We start from the raw sequence: 27,497 nt of genomic DNA, 5'->3' as shown, positions 1-27,497 counted from the left end.
TTGTTTCTTATGGGAAAATTTGCTTTGATATACGAGCGCTTTGGATTACAAGCATGTTGCCAGAACGAATTATGCTCGCAATCCAAGGTTCCACTACACTGACATGGTCCAAATTATGCAAATATTGAATTGAGGCAGGTAATAGTAGTTTGTACAGTGGTGAGCCTAGTGGGGAACAATTATGAAAAGCGGGTAAAACCATCCACACACACAAGGACAAATTTATTACCGTTCCCTTTTGATTGAGGGAAAGGTCCCACATAATCAATGTACAGTCGCTCCATGGGGCGAGAAGCTTGGTGCGATGACAACAACCAGACTTTGGTAGATAATGGGGGCTTGCTAATCAGACAGGTTTTACATGGCTTCACCAATTCCTTAATTTTGCCATCCATGGCCTTTCAGATTAACAGCTCCCGTGTTTTCTATCTGGTTTAAAAAATGCCCAGATGCCCCCCTAATGGGGTCTCATGGTAATATTTGAAGACCATAGGTACTAGAATGGGTGGAATAACAATTTTCATTTTTTGGTCGTGCCGTGATGGGCAACATAGGACCCCATTCCTCAGCATATGAGGGACAACATGTTCCCCAGAAGAAATGGTTTCAATGATGGGAGCCAGCACCGGATCTTCATGTTAGTATTTAGCAATATCATGGTATAACATAGGGGCATCAGTAAGAATATCAATTAAACCAGAAGGTGTTGGGAGAGAAAACGAAGGGCCTTCCTCGGAGTCAGAACAACTTATTGGATCACCAGAAAACATCCTACTTAACCCATTGCTGACCACATTCTTGTAACCACGAATGTGCTACACCTCAAAATGGAAAGGGGAAATTCAAATTGTCCAGCGAGCAATTCGACAAGTATGTCAGGGCCTAGCAAGCATTCACCTTAGAGCCTGATTATCGGTCTCTAGTTCAAACTTGACATTCTCTAGATAAAGGCGGGATTTTTCCAAGGCAAAAGGCACGGCATGTCCCTCTACTTCATATACTGAATATTTCACCTCTTGAGGTGACAAGATACGAGATGCATAGGCGATGGCCTGCTTTCCGAGTTCAGTTTCCTGTAGAAGAAACGCAGCGACAGCAGATGGAGACGCGTCGGTCTGCACTATGAACTTGAAAAATCTGGCATAGCCAAGACAGGGGCATGCAGAGGGCTAATTTGATATCCTCGAAAGGGGCTTGTTGAGAAGAATCACATTTGAATTTGACACCTTTCCTGCAAGAAGATCCAGGAGGTGCCACCTGGTTAGCGAAGTTTGAAATAAACTTTTCTGAAAACGTTAACCTTACCGATGAACCTAGCAACAACGTTAACATATTTAGGAGGCTTAAAATCACGGATTGCTTGAGTTCTAGATTAATCTACCAAAACTTCAGGTCCTTTTTTGACTCCTTGGATCCATGGTAGACTCTTCAATTTTCTGCTGTATATCATGATCTTGTGTGTAAGCCTTGTTGTTGGGAGTCTTTGAAGGTGTCCATAAAATTTCAATCTTCATTTTCTAATATCTGCTGCCAGGCTGGACAGTTTCTCTGTTGCTTGACGGGATTTCAATCTGCATTCATCTTCAGTTTTTTTTCTGGGCCAAGTATTTTCCTCATGATCTTTACGTCTTCCTTCAGAATGTTCTCTAGATCCCCTTTCCTGTTGAGTACCAGCGTTTTGCTCACGTATAAAACTTCAGGGTTGATCACAATATTGTACTGCCTGATCTTTGTGTTTGTGGACATGGATTTTTTTTTTTGTAAATGCTGCATGTTCTCCAGTACACTCTCTTGAGTTTCTGTAGGCGAAATTTGTATGCTTCCTTTTCTATTACTGTTGCTTCTACACTTCACCAAGGTATTTGAAGTGTAGAACCCGTTTTATCTGCCCTATTTTGTGTTCAGTTTCTGAATGTTGAATCTAGTACAAATTAATTTAGTTGTTTTAAATGAAATTTGTAGGCCTATATTTTTCAGCACATTCCTTGAGGACTTCTGTAACAGTTAGGATTTGGACATAAAAAACTCACTTAATTTAGAAAAATAAAACCAATCATAAAATTAAACAAGGTAAAATATACGACAACTAACGACAGGAAGTAGACAGCGGAAGGAACCCTACGAGGTCCATGTGAACGTATGGGGTTATGGGGAAAAAGAGGCACACGACGATCACCTTTAACTCTTTACTAACTTAACAAAGAAAATAAAGGTACATCATCAAATGAACTATGAGGCAAAACAAGTAACATAATGAAAGAAAATTTAGAGAGTGAACACAAAGGCATTTAAATAAAATATTTAAAAAGAACAAGAACAACCAAATAATCAAAACTGTTAGAACATTAGAAGCTTTAGACTTTGATAAAGAAGCTAACACTGAGTCACGCGAGGCAACCCCAGGGAAAACAAAATTTTACGTGTCACTTACCAGATCACAAACCACGAAAGGGAAAGTTAGATTTTTATTTCAATTACAAAATTCATCACCAAAAGGAAAGGGAATTGCCTCCAAAAATGCTTCTTCGCATGCCAAGTTCCACCGTGGGTATTTCATTTCCTTCTTCAGCGGGACTATAATTTTGGCTTTCTCTATGATCTGGTGCGAAACTGATCCCAAGTGTTGGTTTCTTCTTCTTTTTCTTCTTCCTGAAACATTTTTGCTTATGCAGATTGTTCACAGAGCCTCTTCCAATCTTCCAGCACCATGTGAATCTGTCCCTGATTTATGACTGAATGCCCTTCCTGACACCTACCCTATGAGCATTCACTATTGTGTGTTTCTGTAGTGGTTGGTAGTGTGATATGTTGCATGAATATGAAGAGGAGAGTGTGGGGACAAACACAAACCATACCGTACACAGTTAAAATTTCCGGCCCCACTGGGAATCGAACATGAGGCCCTCTAAGCCGAAGGCGAATAGGTTGACTATTCAGTCAAAGAGCCAGACATCATTTGTACTGAATATAATTTATTTAGTAGAGTTTATAGTATTTTGTAACAGAATCCATAAAGTTACGCATGTTATTTAAATTGTTTAATTCGAAATACGGATAATTCGTAATTCGAAGTACAATGTCGGCCCCATTACCGAAATAGAGACTTTTAATTCAAAACTGCCTTTACATTTTAAAACAATAGTATGTTACAGAGTAATTTCAACTCGAGATTTATCCACGTCATAATAGAGCGCGTGTTCCGGAACGTGGAGGGGTAGCTTTCCGCACTTACACTCACTTCGGTGGGTCTACAGTGTGCTTCATGCCTGCTAAGTTGAATGAAATCGGAATTCTTTTGTATTGAACCTTTTACGGAACGCCGTAATATCACGCAACAAGCAATGTGCGGAAAAACAGATTCCGCGAACACTGGCGATGCCGACAGTTGACAAAAAAACGTGGCTCATATAATAAATTCGTAGGCAGCGAACACTATTGTCATTGCCGATGAAACTGCATTGCTTTATTTTAATGCGAGCCCAAACGGTCTTATGCTTTTAAAGGAGAAAGTGCCAGCCGGAAAATCGTACAAGGGTGGGGGATGGGGGTCATTGTAGTGCAATGCAATGCACATGGAAGCGAGAAACTTCATCCCCTCATCATAGGAAAGTTCAATAAGCCACAATGTTTTAAGGGCGTTTGGCACTTTCCATGCCAGTACGAAGGATCTAAAAATGCAAACAGTACAGAAATCCAAAAAATAATGCATTTGCACAGGGGAACTAGCATAATTTATCCTCGTCTTTGAATCATGTGATTTTTTTCTTTCCTAGCGTGAGGTTATGTTTGTTCAGTGATTTATCCAAGTTCATTATTTGAACACTGTAAATGCACCTTGTTGGATACAATTCGGAAACAGGTTTCTCCATGGCATTTGAAAGGTTTAAACTGTGAATTGAAGCGATTGCATGTATTAATGGGTCTTAGAATACTTTGTGATGCGGCAAGTGTTCACATTTCTGACGTACGAGAGAAGTGCAATGGTGGGCATCAGGTACTTTCTGTGTAAATACAAGGCACATAAAATCCATACAGTATAGTAATCTAATGAATAATGCACTTGCACATGGGAGCCAGCATAGATTTCTCCTCGTCTTTGAATCGTGCTTTTTCTTTCCTTCTTTCGTTGCGCGAGGTTGTTTGCCAGTGAGATATCCAAGTGCATTATTTGAATAATGTAAATGCACCTTCTTGGATACGTTTTGGAAATAGTTCTTTTTTCATGGCATTCGAAAGGTATAAACTGTGAGTCAAGATTAACTGCATTCAGTAACGGGCCTTAAAATATTTTGTAACACTACAAGGGTTGGTACTTCTGAATTGCAAATTGGCAGTTAATTCGAAATCACGTAATTCAAAGTCCGATTTTTGAGTCCCAACAACTTCGAATTAACAAGGTTTTACCTTATATGGTTTTTCCTTTGGTCTCCTGGAAAACGTATAAACGAAGTTTTACTGTATGTCATTTTTGAGATTTTGCGGTTCTAAAATTGGTATAAGGAAATGAGCATTAAAAAAAGTTCATGCTTCTAGGTGCAATACTTCAGAAGATATTAATTATTGACTGTTGCTATTAAGAAACCTGTTTTTCGAGAAATACACAGTTACAGCTTTCACTAAGTTTATTACTACAGTAAATCCTCATTAAGACGTTTCTGCAGGAAACAATAAAAACGAACGTGTTAAGCGAGAAAATGTACTACTGAATATACGAATAAAAACTATCCAACAAGGATATGGAAACACTGGATATGATTTTTTCCAACATGAGGGCATTTCAAAAATAAATAATGGTGTTCTTTAATCCACCTATTCAATACTATTCAATTAAAGTGATTTCACTGTGATTTCACTGTCCGCTAGTATTCTAGGTCGTCCGCGAAAGACAAGCACCTGATCTTGATGTCATCTTTTGTTCGCCTCGGTTGAGTTGGTTTCCAGTGGTTCTGAATTTTTAGTTCCTTCTCCTACTCTCTAATAACATTATCCGGGATGAGATTGAAAAGGAGTGATGAAAGTCCATTGCCATTAAAGTATGGAATAGGTGGATTAAAGAACACCATTATTTATTTTTGAACTATAAATTTTCAATACGGACCAAAAATGAGATTTATAACATGTAATATGAGGGCATTTTATGTCGTGTATTCGCGAGCACAGCAAAAACCATATCTACCATTTATTTATTTATTTATTTATTTATTTATTTATTTATTTATTTATTTATTCATGAAGCATAAGACACAGTTACACTGAGCAAATTTCACTTACACCGTCAACAGACTAATTAACAAATGTAAACTTTCATAATAAAATATAACAAACATAACAAAATATAACAAGATCAGGTACACAGCCTGCTAATAACAACTGTCCAAATCAAAAACCACGTGAATGTCCATGTTCATAGCCAAGTCATCGTGGGTCAAGATGATGGTATAATCCGTTCACATCAACTTATCTTTAAGAGACTATTTACACCCATTTCAAATATGCTTTTATTTGATGCTATATCAAGCTCTTGTTTCTTATTAATATTGTTAAAGAGTGTTGGGAGGCGGATCAGGAAAGATCATTGAAGTATTGAGTGCTGAGTGTGGGGAATGTGGAGAAGGTCTTTGGTTCTGGTGGAGCGGGAAGGAACACAGAAAGAGAAGAGTGAGACAAGATGTTCCGAGCGGTAATGCCCATTTAAGATCCCGTGGAGGAAACTCAGGTCAGCTACCTGTCACCTGATGTGCAGCGGTGACACATTAATTGCCATTAATACCTGCTGCATAGACAGATTTCTGAGCTTGGGGTTTCTATACCTTACAATTGCAGCAAATAAGGACACTGCTCTGTCTAACTGGTTAGTGTTGGAGGGGGAGGAAGTTGTCCAAATCGGAGAGCAGTAGTTTAAGAGAGGTTGAATGATCGTGAGGAAGAAGTGACGAAGAGCAATGAGGTCAGAAATTTCTGTGAAGCAGTAGAGGATGCCTAGTAATTACATAGCCTTGGTTGTATATGTTTCAATGTGGGTCTTAAATTGTAATTTTGTATTGAATATTACACCTAGGTCACGCTGTTACGTAACTACAGTGATGGGCTTGTCGAGTAGGTAATATGATGTCAGTAGAGGATATTTACGTAGTGTTATAGTCACGTGGCTGCATTTTTGTGGATTGGGGATAAGTTTCCAAGTACGGCACCAGTTTGAGAGGGCGTTAAGTGAGGATTGTAGCAGAGCTGCATCTGCTGGATTCCTGATCTCCCTACATATCTTGCAGTCGTCAGCAAAAAGTAGAGTATTCGATGTTTCGTTGAGTTCGGACAGTCGATCCTCCATAAACAAGGAAAACAGCAAGGGGCCAAGAGCACTGCCTTGTGGGACACCGGAGGTGACTGGTAACCATGACGATGAAGTGCCTGATATTATCACTCTCTGCCAACGATTATGTAGGAAGCCAGCAAGAAGGGTAAAAAGACGGCCATGTATATTAAATCGTTCGGAGAGTTTATGGAGCAACAGAGTATGGTCTACAGAATCGAAAGCTTTCAAAATGTCTACATAGAAAATATCCAGCTGTGATTTAGCTGCAATGGCATGTGATGCAAAGCTATGCAGAGTGGCCAGGTTTGGTAGACAAGAACCACCTGGCAGAAAACCATGCTGCTTGGTTGAGATATAGGGCAAGGTGAATGCGAGGAGATGCTGGTGTATAATTTTTTCAAAGATAAAGGATAGTGTGGGGAGAACAGAAATTGGTCAATAAGACGAAACATTAAATTTTTTGCCTGATTTGAGAAAAGGAACAATATTTGCCTGTTTCCAGGTAATAGGAAAATAGCCCGCTGCAAAACATCTGTTAAATAATTTGGAGAGAGGGACGCAAAGGGTGCTGGCAGTATGTTTTAGGAAAAGAGGACCTATAGTGTCGGGACCGGTAGCTTTGTTGGTACGAAGAGTTTGAAGAAGGTTACGAACTTCACTTGGTGTGGTAGTTATGCTTGATAGGGTTCTGTTTCAAACTGTACCTATGGGAGGGAAAATACTAAAGAGGAAAGTACTAAAAGGTGTGAAAAACACGAGAGAACAAATATGAAAACCTTTTCCTCTGGGGCTTATAAAATAACAAGTGCTCTGAGAGGTGTGAAAAACACATAATAACAAATATGAAAAGCATGTGCACGGGGGCCAATAAAAATATCAAAGTATTATTGCAAATTACACTCTATCTAAACAAAATGTTTGTAGAAGCCTTTTATTTCGGAGCAGTGGGTTATTAAACATTATTATTATAGACAATGAATTGGAGGTTACACTCGACCATGTGCGACCGGCAGGAAAGACTTTGGCCGCCATTTTGAGCAACTCGAGTGATCGAGTCGAAACTCGAAGGTGCAAGTTCAACACTCACGACCCGTGTGCTTTAAGATGCGAACGCCAGTACACTTTCTGACAAATTTTTAATTTTGTCTTCATTGTAAGAAATTTTAGGACTTTTTCCATATCCATACAGTAACTAGGCTATCACAAGACAAATATGCACCATGCTAGTCAATTTCACATGATTATGTTTGTAATCCAGATATAGGCTACCATATCACGCGATAAATATTTGCTACACTTCCCTGTACCACTCAACAAAATAAATTTCTAACTTTTGAATGGAAAGCGAAATACAAACTATAGTCTCACTGTGTTACTCAGCAATCTTGCTGCTAACCGGCAAGCAAAACTGAACATCCCTGAGGCTAACGACTTGCTCCCAGAGATGCAACATATCCCGTGAAGTTCAAGAATTTTTGGCCGTTTTTCCGTAATCACGCAACTGTGGCGATGGCTCTTACCCGAGTTGGAAATCACTATCCTTTCATAAGAGATGACAAATAACATTTTCAGTGCTAGAAAAAATGTGATCTTACTACGTGGTAATAGCAAAATTTCATGACACAATGCGTGAGCTATTTTTATATAGATTTAATACAATGAGAATCGGGACTTCGAATTTACGACGTGCTAAGTGGGAAACATGTTAATGAGGAGTGCACTAACGAAGTTTTCGTGACATTGAGCAGCGAAGACTTGAACTGCCACGTAATTTAGTTTGTTAAGAAGACTCATAGGTAGCACAAGAAGCCAAATCATAGATATGCAATTTTTACACCATGGACACCTTTGTTCAGCTCTGCTGTACAATTTCCACTGCCGACTTTGGGTCCCTTTCTGCCCAGTGGGTCACATATCATGATGCTCATTTTTAATTACATTATTTTCTGCAAAAAAACCTATAATTCCTCAATAGATGATTTAAAATCCTAAAAAATCCTAAGACATGTGTTGAAAAATTTTAATTTTAGGAATTCAGGGTTTAGAAATTATGTTTTTAGAAATTATGTTTTTACCTCGTTGTTCTTTGTGTCCCAGAAAGTGACGATGGTATCAGGTCTTTCAGGTCGATTGTAGCAGTACACTACGGTATGTTCAAAATAAGTCCACTTGTAGTCCGGACGAATATTAGCGAAGTAGATGAAGGAGTCGACAGCCAATGCCACTCTCAGAGAACCTCCTTCCCATACACAGCTTGTCACCTCACGGCCAGGGATCTTCAATGTTCGAAGTTGCTAATACAAAATATGAAAGAAACTTTATTACATTTACGAAATTTGACTCGATCATAAATTCCTGCAAAATGGAATGGAATGTTCATGTGAACTGGACAATTAATTTTATGTATAGTTTTGGACAAAAAACTTTATTGATGGAAAACATTCATTGTTCAACTTTTGCTGCTTTTTCCACACCTTTGGCTGGATTGCGGAAGTGAACTGTGTTGCACATATGGACTAGGCTCTGTTTTATGGCTGGATGCCCTTCCTGATGCCAACTGTATGTGGAGGAATGTACTCAATATTGCATATTTCTGTGGTGGATACTAGTGTGATAAACAAAAAATACCCAGTACTTGAGCCAGAGGAATTAATTAAATGCAGATAAAATCCTAGACTGGGCTAAGAAATGAACCCACGATCCCCTGAACCAAAGGCTGTGATATTGATCATTCAGTGAAGGAGCTGGATGATTATCATCATTTGTAATAAGGTTAATTTGAAATTAAAAGTCAACTACTCCACATAAAACTGGCTTAGATTTGGATACCAATATTCACATAAAATTGCAAGTTTGTTTACTTATATGAGTTAAGACAACAACAAGTGTCAAATGACTTGAATAACATGGAAGACAGCTGGTGCAGCTGCAACTGAAGAGTTATTTATTTGGTGTTCTAACTTTAATATATAAGAAACTAGCAGTTACCTGCAGCTTCGCTCAGGTGGATTTCGTAAAATGATAAAAGTAATCATTCCTCGATACTGTACTAAGACATTATCTGAAAATCCCTAAAGTATAAATACTCAGCGCCAAACTGAGTTTCGTTTACCCCGGAAACTCTTTGTAAACCACGTTTGTGTTATTGCCTTTTGGGGCTAAGATAACCATGTAACATAGAAATGTACATGTGAAAAACAGTCTTCTCTCAAATTGAAAAGAAAAAAAAAAGTTTATTTTTAAAGGAGATTCCAAATATCTACTTCCACGTTGTAACATCTTCAGTTTTTGAGATAGGCTATAAGAATTCAACCCCTTTATCAGTCCTTCCCATTTTCCGAAAACAAAAACAAAAACGTTCTTTTACTTTTAATGGAGATTCCAAATACCAATTTTCGCATCTGTAACATCTTCAGTTTTTGAGATATAAGCATCCTCAAAAAAAAATTTTAATTCTTTTTACCCCCGTTAAGTGCTTTTTCGAAAACAAAAAATACGTGTTTCTTCATTTTTAAAGCAAATTCAAAATACCAACTTTCACATCTGTAACATCTTCAGTTTCTGAGATATAATTATCCTCCTAAAACAGAATTCAACTCCTCCTTTACTTATTCTCTCTCTCTCTCTCTCTCTCTCACACACACACACACACACACACACACACGCGCGCGCGCGCGCACACACATGTCAATTTTCCAAAAATAAAAAAATACATGTTTACTTTTAAAGGAGATTCCAAATACCAAGTTTCATGTCTGTAACATCTTAAGCTCTTAGAGATATGTGTCCTCATAAAAGGAATTCAACTCCTTTTCACCCCCTCCTGCCAAATTTATTTTCCCCCTAAAATGAAAGTTTCCTTATTTTAAAGGAGATTCCAAATACCAATTTTCACGTCTGTATCAACTTTAGTTTTCATAAGATATAAGTATCCTCATAAAAATAATTCAAATTTTTCAATCCCCCCCCCCCCCCCAAGTGGATTTCTGAAAACAAAAAAAGACGTGTTTCTTTATTTTTAAAGGAGATTCTAAACACCAATTTTTACGTCTATAACATCTTTAGTTTTTGAGATATAAGCATCCTCACAAAAGGAATTCAACTCCTTTTTCACCCCACCCCTGTTCATTTGATTCCCCCCTTCCCTGCCCCCAATGCATGTTTCTTTATTTTTAAAGGAGATTCCAAGTACCAATTTTCAAGTCTATAACCTTCAGTTTTTTAAAATATAATTTTCCACATAAAAAGAATTAATTTTTTTTCACTTCCTTTCACCCTCCCCCCCTTCCCCAAGTAAATTTTCCAAAAACAAAAAAATATGTGTCTTTATTTATGAGTGAGCTTCTAAATACCAATTATCATGACTGTAACATCTTCAGGTTTTGAGATACGTGTCCTCATAAAAGGAATTCAACTCCTTTTCACCCCTCCCCCCCCAAGTTTATTTTCCCCCTAAAATGCACGTTTCCTTATTAAAGAAGATTCCAAATACCAAATTTCACGTCTGTATCAACTTAAGTTTTCATAAGATATAAGTATCCTCGCACAAATAAGACTGTAAGGTGGGATTAACATCCTGACCAGGCTGGAGCTGGAAAAGGGAAACATGATGATGATGATGATGATGATGATGATGATGATGATGATGGTGATGATGATGATGAAAATGAACAGTACTATATACAACATACCTCTCCAAAGGGAGTAAAGAACTGGATGACGTTACAGTCCTTGTCATCACCAGCCAGCTGCATGATGCCAGCTACAGCAATCACACTGCCATTGTGGTTCCAGCAACAACAAACAGCCTGCATACCCGTGTCGATGAGGACTGGCACTTGAGGACAGAATAGAGCTTGTTTATGATACAAACAATGCATTAAGGCATAATATCTGGAATAAAAATTTTATCAGACACAGAACAAGATGTTCAAGGGGTCATTGTTAGATGCCATAAATCACATCTTAACTTTTTTTAAAAATAAAATGTTGTCTCCACACTTCATTTTTTTGCCTCATACTTTGATACAAAATGTGGACCAATTTAAGTACTGAGCAAGGACCAACAGCAGTAAATGGAAAAATACTAACAGAACCAAGAGAGTAGATTTTTTTTTTTTTTTAACAGTCAAGTCCTCAACTTTGCTTCAATCCAGGTTTCTTCAGTTATACTATTCATGGTCGTTTTCAACCCAACTTAGTCTGGGGCTTGCTTTTGCCCTCCCTCCTTCTATCTGTCTCAATTATCCACTTCAGCATCTTTCCCTCTTCCATCCTCTTAACATGTTCAAACCATTTAAGTTTATATCTCTCCATTCTATAGGAAAGTTTTTGCACTCCCCATTTCTACTCTGTCCTCTTTCCTAACACACTTCTTAAAAATTTCATTTCACTGGCCTGGATTTTATTATCCTCTCTTTTTGTCAGTGTCCAGGTCTCTGCTGCATATGTGAGTACTGGGCAGTACTACATCTTATACACCACTTTTTCACACTTCATTGGTACTTCCTTCCTCCACATCAGGTTTCCCACAATCAGACAGAATGCATGTCACTGTTGAATCCTTTTACTGATCTCCATGTCCAGCCCAGAATCCTGCATCAAGTACTTGAAGCTCTCCACAATTTCAAGGTTTTATCCCTTTATTTCCATAATTCCCTTCCCTTTCTCCTCTAGTCAACACCTTTGTCTTACTCTATCCCAGGTTGATTTTCATTCCATAATGGGCCGATGACCTAGATATTAGGCCCCTTTAAACAACAATCATTCAATGATTTTCAATAATCTCATCCAGCAGGTTGAGTTACTCTTGTATTTCCTCTCGGTTTGCTCCCCACACCACAGTATCACCTGCAAACAGCATTTACGTTCAGCTACTTGTCCCCATATTTTACCTTTGTCTCCACAATTTCACCCATAACCATTATGAACAACAGCAGTGACAGCACACTTCTTTGTCGTAGTCCAGTTTCATTCCAAAAAACACTCTGTTCTTCCTACATGTGTCTGGGCACTGCTGCAACAATTTCTGTACATTGCTTGCACATATTCTATGATTTGTTTTCCAAATCCTTTCCGATGCATTACTTTCCATACCTTTGCCCTGGGTACATTATTGTAAGCCTTTTCTAAGTCAAGAAATGTCATCACCATATCTTGTCTGTATCCCCAATTTTTTTTCCATTGACTGCCTCATACCAAAGATGGGGACTAATGTTTATTATCTTCCTTTACAAAAGCCATATTGCTCTTCTTGTAAATGTTCCTTCACCTTTCTTCTCATCTTCTTTTCTCGTAAAATCTCAAATATGTTTGCCACCTCAGATATGAATGTAATTCCTTGATAATTATTTATCACATATCTTACCGTCCCCCTTCTTAAATATAAGTATTATTATTCCTTTCCTCCAGTCATTTAGTATGGATTTTTCTTTCCAAATACATCTAAACAGCCTATACAGCCAGTGTAGACGAACAGGTCCTGCAGCTTTTACCATTTCCACACACGATTCATCCACTCCTGCTGCTTTTCCCACTTTAATTTATTTGACAGCAGTTTCCAACTATTTTGTTGTTATTTCACTCTCAGATTCTGGCTCCTCACACTCTGTCTCTATCATCTCATGTAAATCCTTTCTAGCTTTTCTTTACTTACTACCTTCTTGCACCTTCTTTTAATTTACTGATACTTTCTCCTGTTTTATCCCTATTCAATAATTGCCATCCTTTCTTCTTGTTTTTCACCGCTTCCTTTACCCTCTCATTACACAATGGGGTCTCTTTTTATCTTTCACTCTTTCAGTTATTCTGCCACAAGCACTCTGCACAGTTTACAGATGCCTCCTTGAACATATCCCATTCCACTTCCACATTCTCCACCTCATTTCTGGGTAAGTGTTATTAAAATTAATTTTAGACTTTTTTAAAATTTCCAATTCATTTCCATACTTCTATTTTCTTCTCTATTACTTCTTTCATTTTCACTATTTTCCCTAATTCAATTTTTGCTACCACTACTCTATGGTCTCCATCAAAGGCTAATCTTGCAAGGCTGTTACATCTAACAATAGTCTACGATTTGTTCTTTCCACCAAGAAGTAATCAATTACTGTTTTTGCCCTTCTGTTTCTCCATCCATATCTTGTAATGTTTCTACTATTCTTCCTCCTGAACTATTGTATTTCTCCAAATTCAAGACAAATCCCAAATTTTTCCTTAAAGAAATAAATCAGGCTTAAAAATTCCTTTGTGAAATCATAATTTTATTTATAACAAATTTCAAACTTAATTTGAGAAATAAAATAAACATACACAAGTATCATGTGAATCCTACCTACTTCCATACTCATTTTCATTAGAAATACATATCTGATACTGCCTTTGAAAGTTCAGGGAATTTGCGAGCCCGCAGTCGCATTGCATCTTGTGTTATGGCCATTCCGACCTTGTGTTTTTTTGTGCACATACCTCATAATTTCATGTTCTACTTCTTTTAAGCGCCTTTGCTGCGGGCCACTAAATTCCTTTCCTGTACAGTACTCATTTTTAAACTACCTTTGTCTTCACGCCAACACTGAACATTGGCTTTAGTTAAGCTGTATTTTCTTGCAGCTGCACAATTATTATTTCATACCTGCCAACTTTACAAAACCAAAAATCAGGAGATTTTGATATGAAAATCAAGAAAAATCAGGAGAAATCAGGAGATACAATTGGTCAAAACGGCTTAATCTACATGTCTCTTGCAATATAGTACTGTGATATATTTATAACAGTTATTGTCTCAAAGCCCAACTTGCTATATGAGGCTACAAGGCTAAAAATTACACATCTCTATTCCCTCACAGGAAGTATGTGAGTGAGATGATCGGTTTCCGATAAGCCTACCGAAAATAGTATGAACTCATGCTCCACATGTGTAAATCAGTCATGCACTTAGATGCCATTACTTAGCAAATGCATAGATTAATACATTGCATCAAGCGCCCGCCCGATTATGCGGATTATGCAAAGCGCAATGCTATTTGGATCAAATAACTAGCTGATGTACCCATGCTTCGCTACGAAATTCTCAGAAAGACTGTCCTTACAGTTTTCCCAACTGAAGTCAACATAGGTCATTACAATGACGTCAGTATGAATTTCACGATTAAAAGCAATGCTGTCATATGAAATATTCAATAAATTTACAAACAGCACATTTTCTCACTTTTAGCGAAAAGTACTACGGTAATACCAATATATATGGTCCGTGACTGACTGCTAACAATGATATCCTAATGATTTTAATAATTTCACTACCAGCTCTGTATTATAGCCTACTTTCTGTTCTTATCCTCTGTCTCAACTCGATTGTGTTTTCTCTCTTAGCCATGTTGTAACATTCCACGTTTTTTCACACTAGTTTTAAGCCTATTTTCATTTTATAAATATAAATGTTGATTCTTAGGGTGCCATATATGTTAAGGACGCTAGGTTCAGGGCCCTGACCTAACTTTAGGCTAAGATTTATTTTCGGCTGATGATGCTTACTACTGTTAAGCGAAACATGTCCCATCTTACATCGCCTGTTGTAATGTTTATTTCCTAAATATAGGAAAGATAAGTATTGGAAAGGTGGTGTTAACTATTATTCTTGTTTTAATGTTCATACATTATAAATCTTCCAGCTAACTCACTCCTGGTTGCCAGCGTTTCGCCCCCGTGTGCTAGGCTAGGCTCGTCAGTTGGTATCTAGCACACCTACCAATACGCTGGCCAGTGCATACCGTGGAGGCCACTGCGTAGGCTTAGTGTTGCCACCGGCAGTGCCAATGCAGAAGATGAAGTGTTACAAACTCAGAGTGTAGCAAGTGTGCGAATTCATGTTGAAAGATGCATTCAGAGGGTGAAAATTTTCAGAATCTTGAAAAATATTCCTAAAGATCTGTTTCCGTATACTTTTCAGCGACATTGTTTACGTAGCTTGTGTGCTAGCAAATTTCTTGCCACCAATAATAAAGAACGTATAACTGTAAGCCCTCGTATAAATCTATCTGATCAGAACTTCGCTTAGCTACATGATGTGTTATCTATTTATTCCAACTGAATTCCTGTTTATTTGCTTACTGGATGCTGCCTGTCAATAGCTTGTCAAAAGCACAGTCAATTTCACCGGAAATCTCACTCGCGAAATTTGAGTTTTCACAGATTCATAGATATGAGGTAGTTACCATTGTTATTAATTTCGCCTGTAACAATAATATCAGGTTTAAATGTATTTTTATATCTACAGTACTTTATCGGAATCTAAGTTATATTTAAAAAGTATGCATAGTATTTACAACATGGTAGCAGGTCTACCAGGAACATGCTGACAGATAAGACGTGATTTACAGGAGATTAACGCTTGTACATTGTAGTCATAATTCACTATTTAATAAAAAGAGCATATAATAACCCTGTTTGACTTTAATTCTTCACGTTCGATGTACTGATAATTCAACAATCATTTACTAATCTTAGGTTTTCATCTTCTGCTGCAATAAAGAGATGAAGTGGCCAAAACAAAACCTTTCCAACAATGGAATGGATGTTTCAAGAAAGGAATAATCATACTTCACAGGGACAATAACAGAACCCAGAGGTGAATATACAAAAAGAAATCCAGCTCCTGAAGTCCTGTACAATATAACAGTATCTGACATTGACTGTAATAGATATGGCTATTTTTCAGTCTCAAATTACCACCTGAGTCTCTGCGCAAATGTTTAACATTTATAGTGGCAGGAGGTTCAATTATTGGTCTATCATTGCACGAAATCGGACACTTAATTTCTAGAACCTTGGAAATATGCTCATCGTTTCCTAGAATCAACCCGTCAGGTGTAGCACAAAGCCAGTGTTGTTTACGGAGTATTACTACCCCCGAGGTTACACATTCCAATCCTGTTAAAGAGGAGTACTGTTTCAGGGCAATGCCCTCAGTAGCCTTGCCATAAATAAGATTTCTATGAGACACGGGAGTTTCCTCAAGGAACTTTTTTTTTGCTAATTCATGAGGGTTTCACGTCCTACATGCCCGATGGGCTCGACTTGAAGCGGAAATGCGTAGTGCCCACACCTTCAACCATTCATCACCTTCACTTGGAAACTGCATTATAAATGCTGTATCAAGTATTTTTCTGTTGTTACCATAATATGGGAAGTATAAAAATCGTCACTTAAAACAAACTCTCCAGAAGTGAATACTGTGGAATAGTCTTGAAGCTGAAGCAACTCGTTCATGAGTTTATTAAAATTTGTTCTTATGCCAATACTGATGCTATTGTTGCACAACTCTTCAAACAAACTTTTAACTACCGATTCAGACTCTGTTTTCATCTCCGCTCTAATCATTTCAGTCCAAGGCGAATTATCTAGATCTGTTTTTCCTAGTTCATCGATGGTAATAACAGCACCCTTGTCAGTTCTCGCCCTCTTCTTGGGAAATAGATCTTCAGCTTTCTTCCCTTTCGCATATTTTATGGACCCTAGAAGATATAAAATATACACTGTATTCATCATATTATGAACACTTAAATTTATTACATAAATAACAGCGATAATATTACATACCAGCTGTTTTCAAATTTGGTTTCCCCCATTCTTGCGCAAATTTGTCTTACTAAATCCTGAATCAGAACTGTAGTACTGTATAATGACGCATACGTGTTTACAGCGCCCTCCAGCACCAGACACACAGTACCAGTTTGATTCAACACGGTTTCGTTGATTGTCAAGCTGTAATAGAAATTCTAAGTACTACAGACTTCACTGAATCACATAAAATTAAATTGTAAAATATAATACTGTATGTTTAACAACAATGAGCTAACGTAATTACCTCAATTGTAACCTTGTACGGGCTTTTGCTAACACTCGTCTGCCTTATGACGAAGCCAGTAAGTTTACAACTGGAAACAGTTCATCTTTCTTCAACTTGTAAAACATGGCCACTGTCAACTAGTTTCTGTGCTTCACTCACTGTTGACTTGCGACTATTTTGGAAGTGTATGTATTCAAACCCATATTGTATTAAAACTTCCATAGCACTACTTCATATCTTGACGACAAGATGCAACAATAATTTTTGCTCTAACTATGACGCAAGTCTTCACTTCAGTGGAATGCCCTCTCACCGTATTAATTCTCGGAACTCTGCCAGAGCGCTCTGTTACTAGTACCGTGCATGCTCCCTATAGGCTGAAACCGCTGTAAACGGTGATTTCTTGAAATCGGGATCTGTTGATTTATAATTGTGCCAGCCGTCATCATCAGGCATATGTTGGGTTACGGTACACAAGCCGACCATTGCCAGTTCACTTATAGCCATCGTCAAATGTTATTAGAGCACAAGGAAGGAGTAGTGGTGCGAAAATACTGTGGTTTTGTGTGTTACCTGACATATACAACATTGAACAGTAAACTATATACGACTAGAAGAGCACATGGCGACCATGTTTGTTTCCTATCTCTAGAGCTCTCGTGTTTCTGTAAAAATATTTTCACCGCCTTGTCAATACTTTATACATTTTATTTAATTTAATTACCGTACATGTACATGTTTCGAGAGCCACCAGCAGAGAGACAGCAGAGAGCAGAACGTGTTTGTTTATTCAAACTAGTACAAGAATACTTCGGTCAAGGTTAAATTTTGGCAAGCAGTCGAGCTGAAGAGTTTAACGGTTAGAAAGCGACCAGCATGGTCATCGCGTAACCCTTTAGAAGAATGGAAAAGTTGTTGGAAAGCTGCCACAGACAGTTCCTTGCACAACATCTTTTCTGGTGAACATCTTCCTAGTGGACATCATCTACCGCGTAAGATTTGGACCACTCTGAATCGGATGAGAACAAATCATGGACGATGCAGGGATGCCCGAGTGACTTTTTGGAACCAACAGAGGAAGCCATAAAGTGGATCACCCAACTGGACATTCTGCTATAAAACATGTTTCTTGTCTGTGTATATTTGTAAATATTATATACTTGTATATATGTACCTAGGCCTTTGCTGGTGAGATGTAGTGTTTACAGTGCACTATGTCTTCTGGTATGGGCTATATCAAATTTGTTACTTTCATTGACCTGTCTCAGTCTCATCCTTGGATTTGACAATATGAAAGTGACTGAGGTATGAATGATGCTAGTAATACCATTGCTTATGCAGCCAGTCCCTGTTATGAATGGTGTGAAGATATCGCTCATAGGGTCAGTTGGTGCCTGCATTTCAGTGGGCTTGGCAGACTGATATGTAATAGCAACGGCTGGTTCGGTGAGGAAAGCAACGGGAAACTACCTCGCTCCTCATTTCCCTAGTATGCCTCTTCAGTAACGCCTAGGCTATTTATGACAGCTCTTGGCGGAGCTGCAGAGGATCAAACCAGCCTTCAGGCTGAATACCCAACAACAACATATGTATCTAACTTGTTGCCATACGCCAATAATAATACTACCAGTGGTAGTTTCGACTTACAGTTTTGAAAATTCTGGGAGATTGAAGAACTCCACAGCAAGACTAGTACTAAGGAAGAAAAAGAATAATGTGAGAAGCACTTTGTAGATTCCACCAAGAGAGACAGCACTGGTAGACTTATGTTCCATCTTTCTCGGCGACGAGGCTTACAGCTACTGGGTGAATCGTTAAATCAAGCCTACACCAGACTACGACAATTAGAGTGGCGGTTCGAAAGACAACCAGAACTACGTCAGCAATACATACCTTTCATGGATGAATATGAACAGCTAGACGACATGGCATGTGTGCAACATGAAGAGGATAACGGAAAGGAGCTGTATTATCTCCCTCACCATGGGGTCTTCAAATCTACCAGCACAACAACGAAGACATAAATTGTTTTTGATGCATCCACAAAGACTACCACTGGAGTATCCCTCAATGATACATTGATAGTAGGACCCATCATCCAACAGTATCTATATTCAATCATCCTACGGTTCAGAATCCACTGTATAGCTTTCACCGCTGATATGCAAAGATGTATCGTCAAATTAAGGTTCGCTCTGAAGATACAAGACTGCAAAGAATAGTGTGGAAAAGGTCTCCAGAAGAGCTAAAAACTATTACTTATGGATCATCATCAGTGCCCTTTCAAGCAACCAGGTGCTTGAAGCAACTTGCAGAAGATGAATCTCAACATTATCCACGTGGAGCTAGTGTACTACAGACAAACTTCTAAATGGATGATGCCCTCAGTGGATGTAACAGTCTTCAGCATGCATTAGCAATACAGTCAGAACTCGATGAATTGCTTCACCATGGAGGATTCCTATTGAGAAAATGGTGTTCAAATGAGGTTGCCTTACTGGAAGCAGTTCCTGCAGAATATAGAGAAACCAACCTACCTCGGCAATTTGAGAAAGAGAATAGTGTCACGACACTTGGCCTGCTCTGGCATCCGTTCTTGGATAAATTCCTTATCAGCAGCGCAACAGTATGGCTGGAAGAAGGCAGATTTACGAAATGTCAAGTTGCGTCAATTGTGGCCTTGATCTTCGATCCACTAGGATTAATTAGTCAGTTGTAATTATTTATAAGATCTTCTTGCAGAAATTATGGCTTCATGGTATACACTGGGATGAAACACTTCCAGAAGAACTACAGGTAGAATGGCAACATCTCAAGTCAGCTCACACTGATAAGTAAGATTCAAATTGACAGTTTTTCTTAACTAAAGAACCATGTGTACAGTAAATGTCCAAGTACATGGATTTTCAGATGCATCCGAGAAGGGGTATGGTGCATACCTGTATAAGAACTGTGAATGAAAGAAACAAAATAACTGTCCATTTACTGTGCTCCAAATCTAGGGTTGCACCAGTGAAGACCATCAGCTTACCATGCCGAGAACTGTGCGGTGCAGTGTTATTGGCCCAGCTGATACACAAAACGGTGCCCATTTTAAACCTTGAGATCGACAGTGTACATTTATGGACAGATTCCACAATTGTTTTAGCATGGCTGGCTGCTACACCGACTCAATGGGAAACTTTTGTCGCAAGTCGGGTATCCCAAATCCAAGAATATACAAACATCAGTAGTTGGAAGCACGTGGCTTCACAACCCAGTCACGAGACATGGACTGAAATGGGTTGAAATGTTTAATACCTGTAGCCATCAATATCATCTACAATATTGATTGAGGACATTCCCGAGCAACGTAAGTCTACTGCTCCTTTATTATCTCTTCAATCGACAGGCAATAATATTATCAACAGATTCTCAAATATTTCACGCTTAATGGCAGTCGTAACTTATTGTCAGAGATTTCTACACAATGTTAAATATCCGAATGACAAGTAAACAAATTATTTATCACTGGAGGAGCGACGTACAGTACTCAGGACCTGCAACAAAATTGTGCAAGATACCATCTATGGTCGTGAGATACAAGCTCTTCAGTCAAAGGAGCAAGTTTCACGTAAGAGTCTGTTACGAGATCTTCATCCCTTTTTAGACTACCAGCGGATGTTACAAGTGGGAGGGTGACTCACACGTGTGCAAGTAGCGTATGACAAAAAGAATCGTTATATCTTGCCACCTAATCATCATATAACCCAAATGATAATAGAGACAAAGCACATCAGGTTGCTACACGCAGGCCCTCAACTCCTTGTAGCATCATTAAGACAGCAGTATTGGATTCCGAGAATATGACAAGTTGTGAGATCCGTCATTCACAAATGCTCTACTTGCTTCAAGCTAAAGGCATAAATGTCCCTACAACTCATGGGACAACTACCTACACCACGAGTACAAGCTAACCGTGCATTTCTGAATACAGGCGTGGACTACGCAGGTCATATATTTGTAAAATTAGGGGGTCGAAGCAAGGTAAGAATCAAGTGTTATGTAGCAGTATTCATTTGTTTAGCAATCAAGGCTATACATTTAGAATTGGTCAGTGACCTCAGTTCTGCTGCATTTATTGCTGCCGTAGGATGATTTATTTCTTGTAGAGGAAAATGTTTAAATGTGTACAGCGATAATGGACGTAACTTTGTTGGAGCCCATCGTGAACTGCAGGAGCTTCATCAGTTGTTCCGCTCTCAACAATTCAAAGCCAGTATTGATGAAATGGCTGCTAAAGAAGGATTTAAGTGGCACTTTATACCACCCAATCCACCACACTTTGGAGCGTTGTGAGAAGCAGATGTTAAATCGATGAAATATCACTTAAGAAGAGTCCTGGGTAACTTGCTACTCACCTTTGAGGAACTCTACACTTTGTTTACTCAAATAAGGGCATGCCTGACTGCAACAGACAAGTTTTAGGGAGGAAGGGGGTCTGAGATTACTCTTGGTAAACTGTCAGAGTGTAGTAAATAAACAATTAAAATTCGGTATATTGATGGAATCCTATGAGACTGAAGTGGTGATAGGAATGGAATCGTGGTTGAGGGAAAGGGTGGGTAATAGAGAAGTATTTCCAGAAGGGTATACAGTCTATTGTAGAGATCGAGGAGATAAAATGGGAGGGGAGGGGGGGTGTTTATTCTGGTGAAGGAAACTTATTGTTCACATGAATGGTTTACTGATGAAAGGGATGAAATATTAGGAATAAATTAATTTGTGATAATATGAAGGAGGTGGGAATTATAGGAACATATAGGCCTGGAAGAGAGGAAAGAGACATGGAAATATTTGAGAAAATAATAGATTCCACTCATAAAAACAATAATAATGATATGGTAATAACTGGGGGAGATCTAAACTTGCCTGAAGTTGAATGGAATGGAGCTGCAAGTGAAGCCCATGAACAGAAAATGGCAAATAAGTTATTTTGGGAGGGAGGATTTGCACAAGTAGTACAAGAACCGACTCGTCTCAATAACTTGCTAGATGTATTCTTACCGAGCTTGATAGCTGCAGTCGCTTAAGTGCAGCCAGTATCTAGTAATCTGGAGATAGTGGGTTCGAGCCCCACTGTCGGCAGCCCTGAAGATGGTCTTCGGTGGTTTCCCATTTTCACACCAGGCAAATGCCGGGGCTGTACCTTAATTAAGGCCACGGCCGCTTCCTTCCACTTCCTAGGCGTTTCCTATCCTATCGTCACCATAAGACATATCTGCGTCGGTGCGACGTAAAGCAAATAGCAAAAAAAAAAAAAAAAGTGCATTCTTGGTTAAACCATGGGAAATTGTTGATAAAACTGAGGTAATTGAAGGAATAGGTGACCATAAGGCTGTTATAATGGATGTAGGACTCGTACCAAAAATGCTTAATAAGAGGGTCACACAAGACAAGAAATTACTGTATACACTAACACGCAGTTAACTACACATGGCAGATGCCGCCCACCCTCATCGGAGGGTCTGCCTTATAAGGGCTGCACTCGGCTAGAAATAGCCACACGAAATTATAATTATTTATACTGTATACAGAAAAACTAAAGTTGATGAATTTGGGACTTACCTTAAATCACAATTCAGTTGTTGGATAAGTGAAGGGAGTAATGTGGATACACTTTGGGCTAAATTTAAAGGAATCATCTGGGAAGGAGAGAAGAGATTTGTACCCGTTGAGAAGGGTAAAATGACCTGAGAAGCTGTTTATTATACAAAGGAAATAAGAAAATTAAAAAGAAAATGTAGAATAGTAAACAGGAAAATCAAAGGGGGAGGGAGAATAGAGAAACTAGAAAACATCTAATGAGGGAACTGAATAGAGTGTAAAAGGAAGCTAAAGAGAATTATATGAATGGCATACTTCAAGAGGGTAATGACCACAAAGGGAAATGGAAAAAGCTGTATTCATATATTAGGAATCAAAAAGGAAAAGGAATCCAAATTCCTACAATGGTGGGAGAAGGGGGTGAACACTATTCAACAGACACTGAGAAAGCAAATCTTTTAGTAGGGAATTCCGAGGTTCAGTAGAAAATTGTCAGGAGTTAGAAACCGTAATAGAAGATAGAGAGAGAGAGAAACATAGGAAAACAAGAAGCTTCGCAATCACAAATGAAGATATTTTCAGAGATATCCAACTGCTTCGGCAAGGTATTACTGGGGAGGTATTAAAGACAGTGGGGTGGAACATAGTGCCTTATTTAAAATTTCTCTTTGACTCCGTCATAAATATTAGTGTAATACCAAAAGAATGGAAGGAATCTATAATAATACCAATTTATAAAGGAAAGGGTGATAAAAGGAAACCAGAGAACTACAGACCAATCAGCCTGACCAGTATAGTTTGTAAAATACTGGAGAGTTTAATAGCAAAGTACATCAGAGGGATATGTGATGATAAAAATTGGTTCATGAGGAGCCAGTCTGGATTCAGAAAGAAATTTTCTTGTGAGGCACAACTGGTGGGATTTCAGCAGGACATATCAGATCAGTTGGATTCAGGAGGCCAGTTAGATTGCATAGCCATACATCTTTCCAAAGCTTTTGATAGAGTGGAACATGGAATATTATTAAAGAAATTGGAGGGAATGGGATTGGATGTAAGCGTTATACGTTGGATAAGAACATTTCTAAATTCAAGGGTTCAGAAAGTCAAAGTGGGAAATAATATATCAGAGGAAGAGAAAGTTTGGAAGGGAATTGCACAGGGTAGTATAATCGGTCCGTTACTTTTCTTAATATACACAAAATATTTAGGGAACAATATAACATCAAAAAGAAGAATGTATGCAGATGACATACCGTATTTCACGGCATAATCGTCGCCACCGCGTAATCGTCGCATCCTTTATTTTCAATACAAAAATCGGACTTTAAACCTATAATTACATAATCGTCGCACGTCCAAATTTTGTTCACTAATCTGGTTAAAAGGTAAATGGAACTGCAACGTAAGTTGCACATGAATGCGCAATTTAAATACATGTATGGTTTATGGGCAATTTGGCAACACAGTCACGTTTGCGACATGTTGCACAACGTATAAATAAATAATACCGGTATATGTACGACGCATGGCTTACCGGTAGACTATCGGCAGTTTGACAACGTGGTCGCGAGACAGTGTACTATTTATTCACCACCTACATATTATGAGTTCCCATTTGAAATACGTAAGGCTGTAAGTTATCGCTTATCGGCAACGTCGCCAGGAAATACCGGCTAGGTAGGTTGAATGGACCTCGAACCAGCCCTCAGATACACGTAAAATTCCCTGACCCGGCCGTGAATTGAACCCGAGGCCTCCGTGTAAGAGGCAAGCACGCTACCCCTACACCATGGGGCCGGCTCCTGTGTTATTGCGCACGAAGTGAAATGCAAGACGATAACGCAGATTTCCACGGAATTATTCAGCCGAATTATTTACGATGTCTCAGTTGTCATCGCTAGACTCTTATCTTACTATTACGTCATAAGTGTCCGGGCATGGGATGAAAACTTTTATCCAAGCAGTCAAGATAATTATTATCCAATGCTATTAAAGTTTTATTTTATAAACTCGTCAGTAATGTAATGTAAAATAATCAATAACTGGGAAGAAATATTAACCTAATTACCGTATGTTTAAAAGAAATTGAAAAAAATGAATGTTTGTTACTGACGTCTCGGAATACAGTCAACTATACAGTAGATTTACACCGCGCTAGCTAGAGCTCCGGTTTGCGAGCTTTGCGTAAGCGCAGTAGTGTGTCGCAACCAACGAGCTAAACTGATAAATTGTTGCATGCTTCCTTGCTGCCTAACAGTATTGGCTGCTCTGGAATGGACAGATCACTGATGCATTTATTTGTTTCAGATTTACGTGATTACTGTAGACATGTGTGCGTGAGAATTTAAGTTTTTAATTTGTGTTTTGGGTGTTTGCAGAAATAATTTGTTTTAATAGTGAACAATTACGGAAAGTCATTTATATCGCAAAACATTAACGTGTGAAGCATTTATAAGCGATTATGGGTAAATATAGAAACTATTCTGCGGGCTTCAAGCTAAGCGTAATTGCCTTCGCTGAACAGCACGGGAACAGAGCTGCAGAAAGAAAATTTTCTGTGAGTGAAAAGTTGGTGCGTGACTGGCGGAAAGTAAAAAAACATGCTAAAAAGCACAAACCCTTCTAGACGCGCGTTTAGAGGTCCTAAAACAGGGAAGTTTCCTATAATTGATGAAGAAGTGTTTAGGTACGTCAGTGAAATACGTAACAATGGCTGCAGTGTATCATATGAAATGTTACAAATTAAGGGACAGGAGGTAGCGCGCAAACACAACATACCGGTAACTCAGTTTAAGGCGACTCGTGGGTGGATTAAGGGGTTCATGCGACGACACAATCTGTCAGTGCGAAGGAGAACAACACTAAGCCAAAAGTTGCCTGCTGATTACACGGACAAGATTGTAAATTTTCACCGATTTGTCATACGTTTGCGCAAGGAAACTTCGTACTTGCTTTCTCAAATCGGTAATGCCGATCGGACTCCAATCTTTTTTGATATGCCTCGCAACAGCACTATTGCGCTAAAAGGATCACGGAGTGTATTAATGAAAACCAGCGGTAGTGAGAAGTTGCGATGCACGGCAATGCTAGCCATTACAGCTGACGGGAGAAAGTTGCCGCCTTACATCATTTTCAAGAGGAAAACGATGCCTAAGAATAAACAGTTTCCCCGTGGAATTCATGTACGAGTGCAACCAAAGGGTTGGATGGACATAGAACTCATGCTGGACTGGGTTAAAACTGTGCGGAATAGAAGACCCGGTGCACTACTAAAACAACCAGCTCTGCTTGTTTTAGATAGTTTCCGAGGTCACCTCCTGAACGAAGTGAAGCAAATTCTCACTACAAATAAGACACGACAGATAGTCATTCCTGGTGGCCTAACATCCGCTTTGCAGCCACTAGACGTATGTGTTAATAAACCCTTTAAAGACCACTTACGTCGATTTTACAACGAGTGGATGATGAGCGGCGATCAGCAATTGACGCCCGCCGGAAATATCAGGCGTCCACCCTTGGACTTGTTATGCTCGTGGGTGAAGAAGAGTTGCGATCTTATACCACCTGAACTAGTCTCCAAGAGCTTCAAAAGGACTGGGATTTCGAATGCACTAGACGGTTCCGAAGATGACGCAGTGTGGCAGGGAGACGAAGAATCTGATGCTGGTATTAACAGAGGCGAGGACGGCGCATCAGATAGCGAAACCTGCGATAGCGACACCGAAGATTTGGAATAAATTGCGTACCGGTAAGTCCGCATTTCACAACAAAGCGATAATTTTTTGCAAGTGTAATATTTTAACTTTAATACTCAAATTAATGACAAATTAACTTAATACGTTCATTTTTATTTTCAGGTTGGAAAAACGTTCGCCGAATTGTTGCGAAAAATTATGAATTTTGTTTTAGACTATTTTAATTATTTTGATGTATAAACGCGAGTATTACGTGCATCTTAAATTTGTATCAAATACAATTTAGTTATAAATACATTTTTTGAGTAATACAAATACTGGTATTAAATATTCATCGTATAATGGTCGCACCCTACAATTTTTTTCGAAAATTTTGGTATAAAAAGTGCGACGATTATGCCGTGAAATACGGTAATTGTTTATAGGGAAATAAATAACATTGAGGATTGTTCAGAATTACAAAGGGACCTTGAGAGTATCCAACAATGGGTTGTAGACAATAATATGAAGGTTAATGGAGGCAAATCAACTGTTACAACATTTACAAACAGGAGCTTTAAAACTGAATTTGAATATACTTTGGATGAGGTAGTTATCCCAAAAGATGGCAAGTGTAAATACTTAGATGTGATTCGATTGTTCAGAATTACAAAGGGACCTTGAGAGTATCCAACAATGGGTTGAAGAAAATAATATGAAGGTTAATGGAGGCAAATCAACTGTTACAACATTCACAAACAGGAGCTTTAAAACTGAATTTGAATATACTTTGGATGAGGTAGTTATCCCAAAAGCTGGCAAGTGCAAATACTTAGGTGTGAGATTTGAAAGTAATTTGCACTGGAAGGGTCATGTTGATGACATTATTGGGAAAGCATACAGATCGTTATATGTCATAATGAGGCTACTTAAAGGATGCAACAAAGAATTAAAAGGAAAAAGTTACTTAAGTATGGTTCATCCATTATTGGAATATGTAAACAGTGTTTGGGAGCCTCACCAAGAATACCTAATAAAAGAAATAGATAGTGTGCAGAGGAAAGCAGCAAGATTT

General features: G+C 38.6%; 1 protein-coding gene across 1 annotated transcript in view; it reads right to left on the bottom strand.

Annotated features, from left to right (window-relative positions):
- Positions 1-27,497, bottom strand: part of Oseg4 (intraflagellar transport protein Oseg4) — a 337,827-nt gene that overhangs the window by 207,530 nt on the left and 102,800 nt on the right. The window contains exons 7-8 of the mRNA XM_067152561.2: positions 11,005-11,150; positions 8,389-8,607 (exon numbers count right to left, since the gene is read on the bottom strand). Coding sequence (XP_067008662.1) covers positions 8,389-8,607; positions 11,005-11,150 — 365 coding nt within the window. The remainder of the gene's footprint in view (positions 1-8,388; positions 8,608-11,004; positions 11,151-27,497) is intronic.

This window comes from Anabrus simplex, chromosome 8, assembly GCF_040414725.1.
Source record: "Anabrus simplex isolate iqAnaSimp1 chromosome 8, ASM4041472v1, whole genome shotgun sequence".
Taxonomy (NCBI): domain Eukaryota; kingdom Metazoa; phylum Arthropoda; class Insecta; order Orthoptera; family Tettigoniidae; genus Anabrus; species Anabrus simplex.
This window is presented reverse-complemented; position numbering and strand designations above follow the sequence as displayed.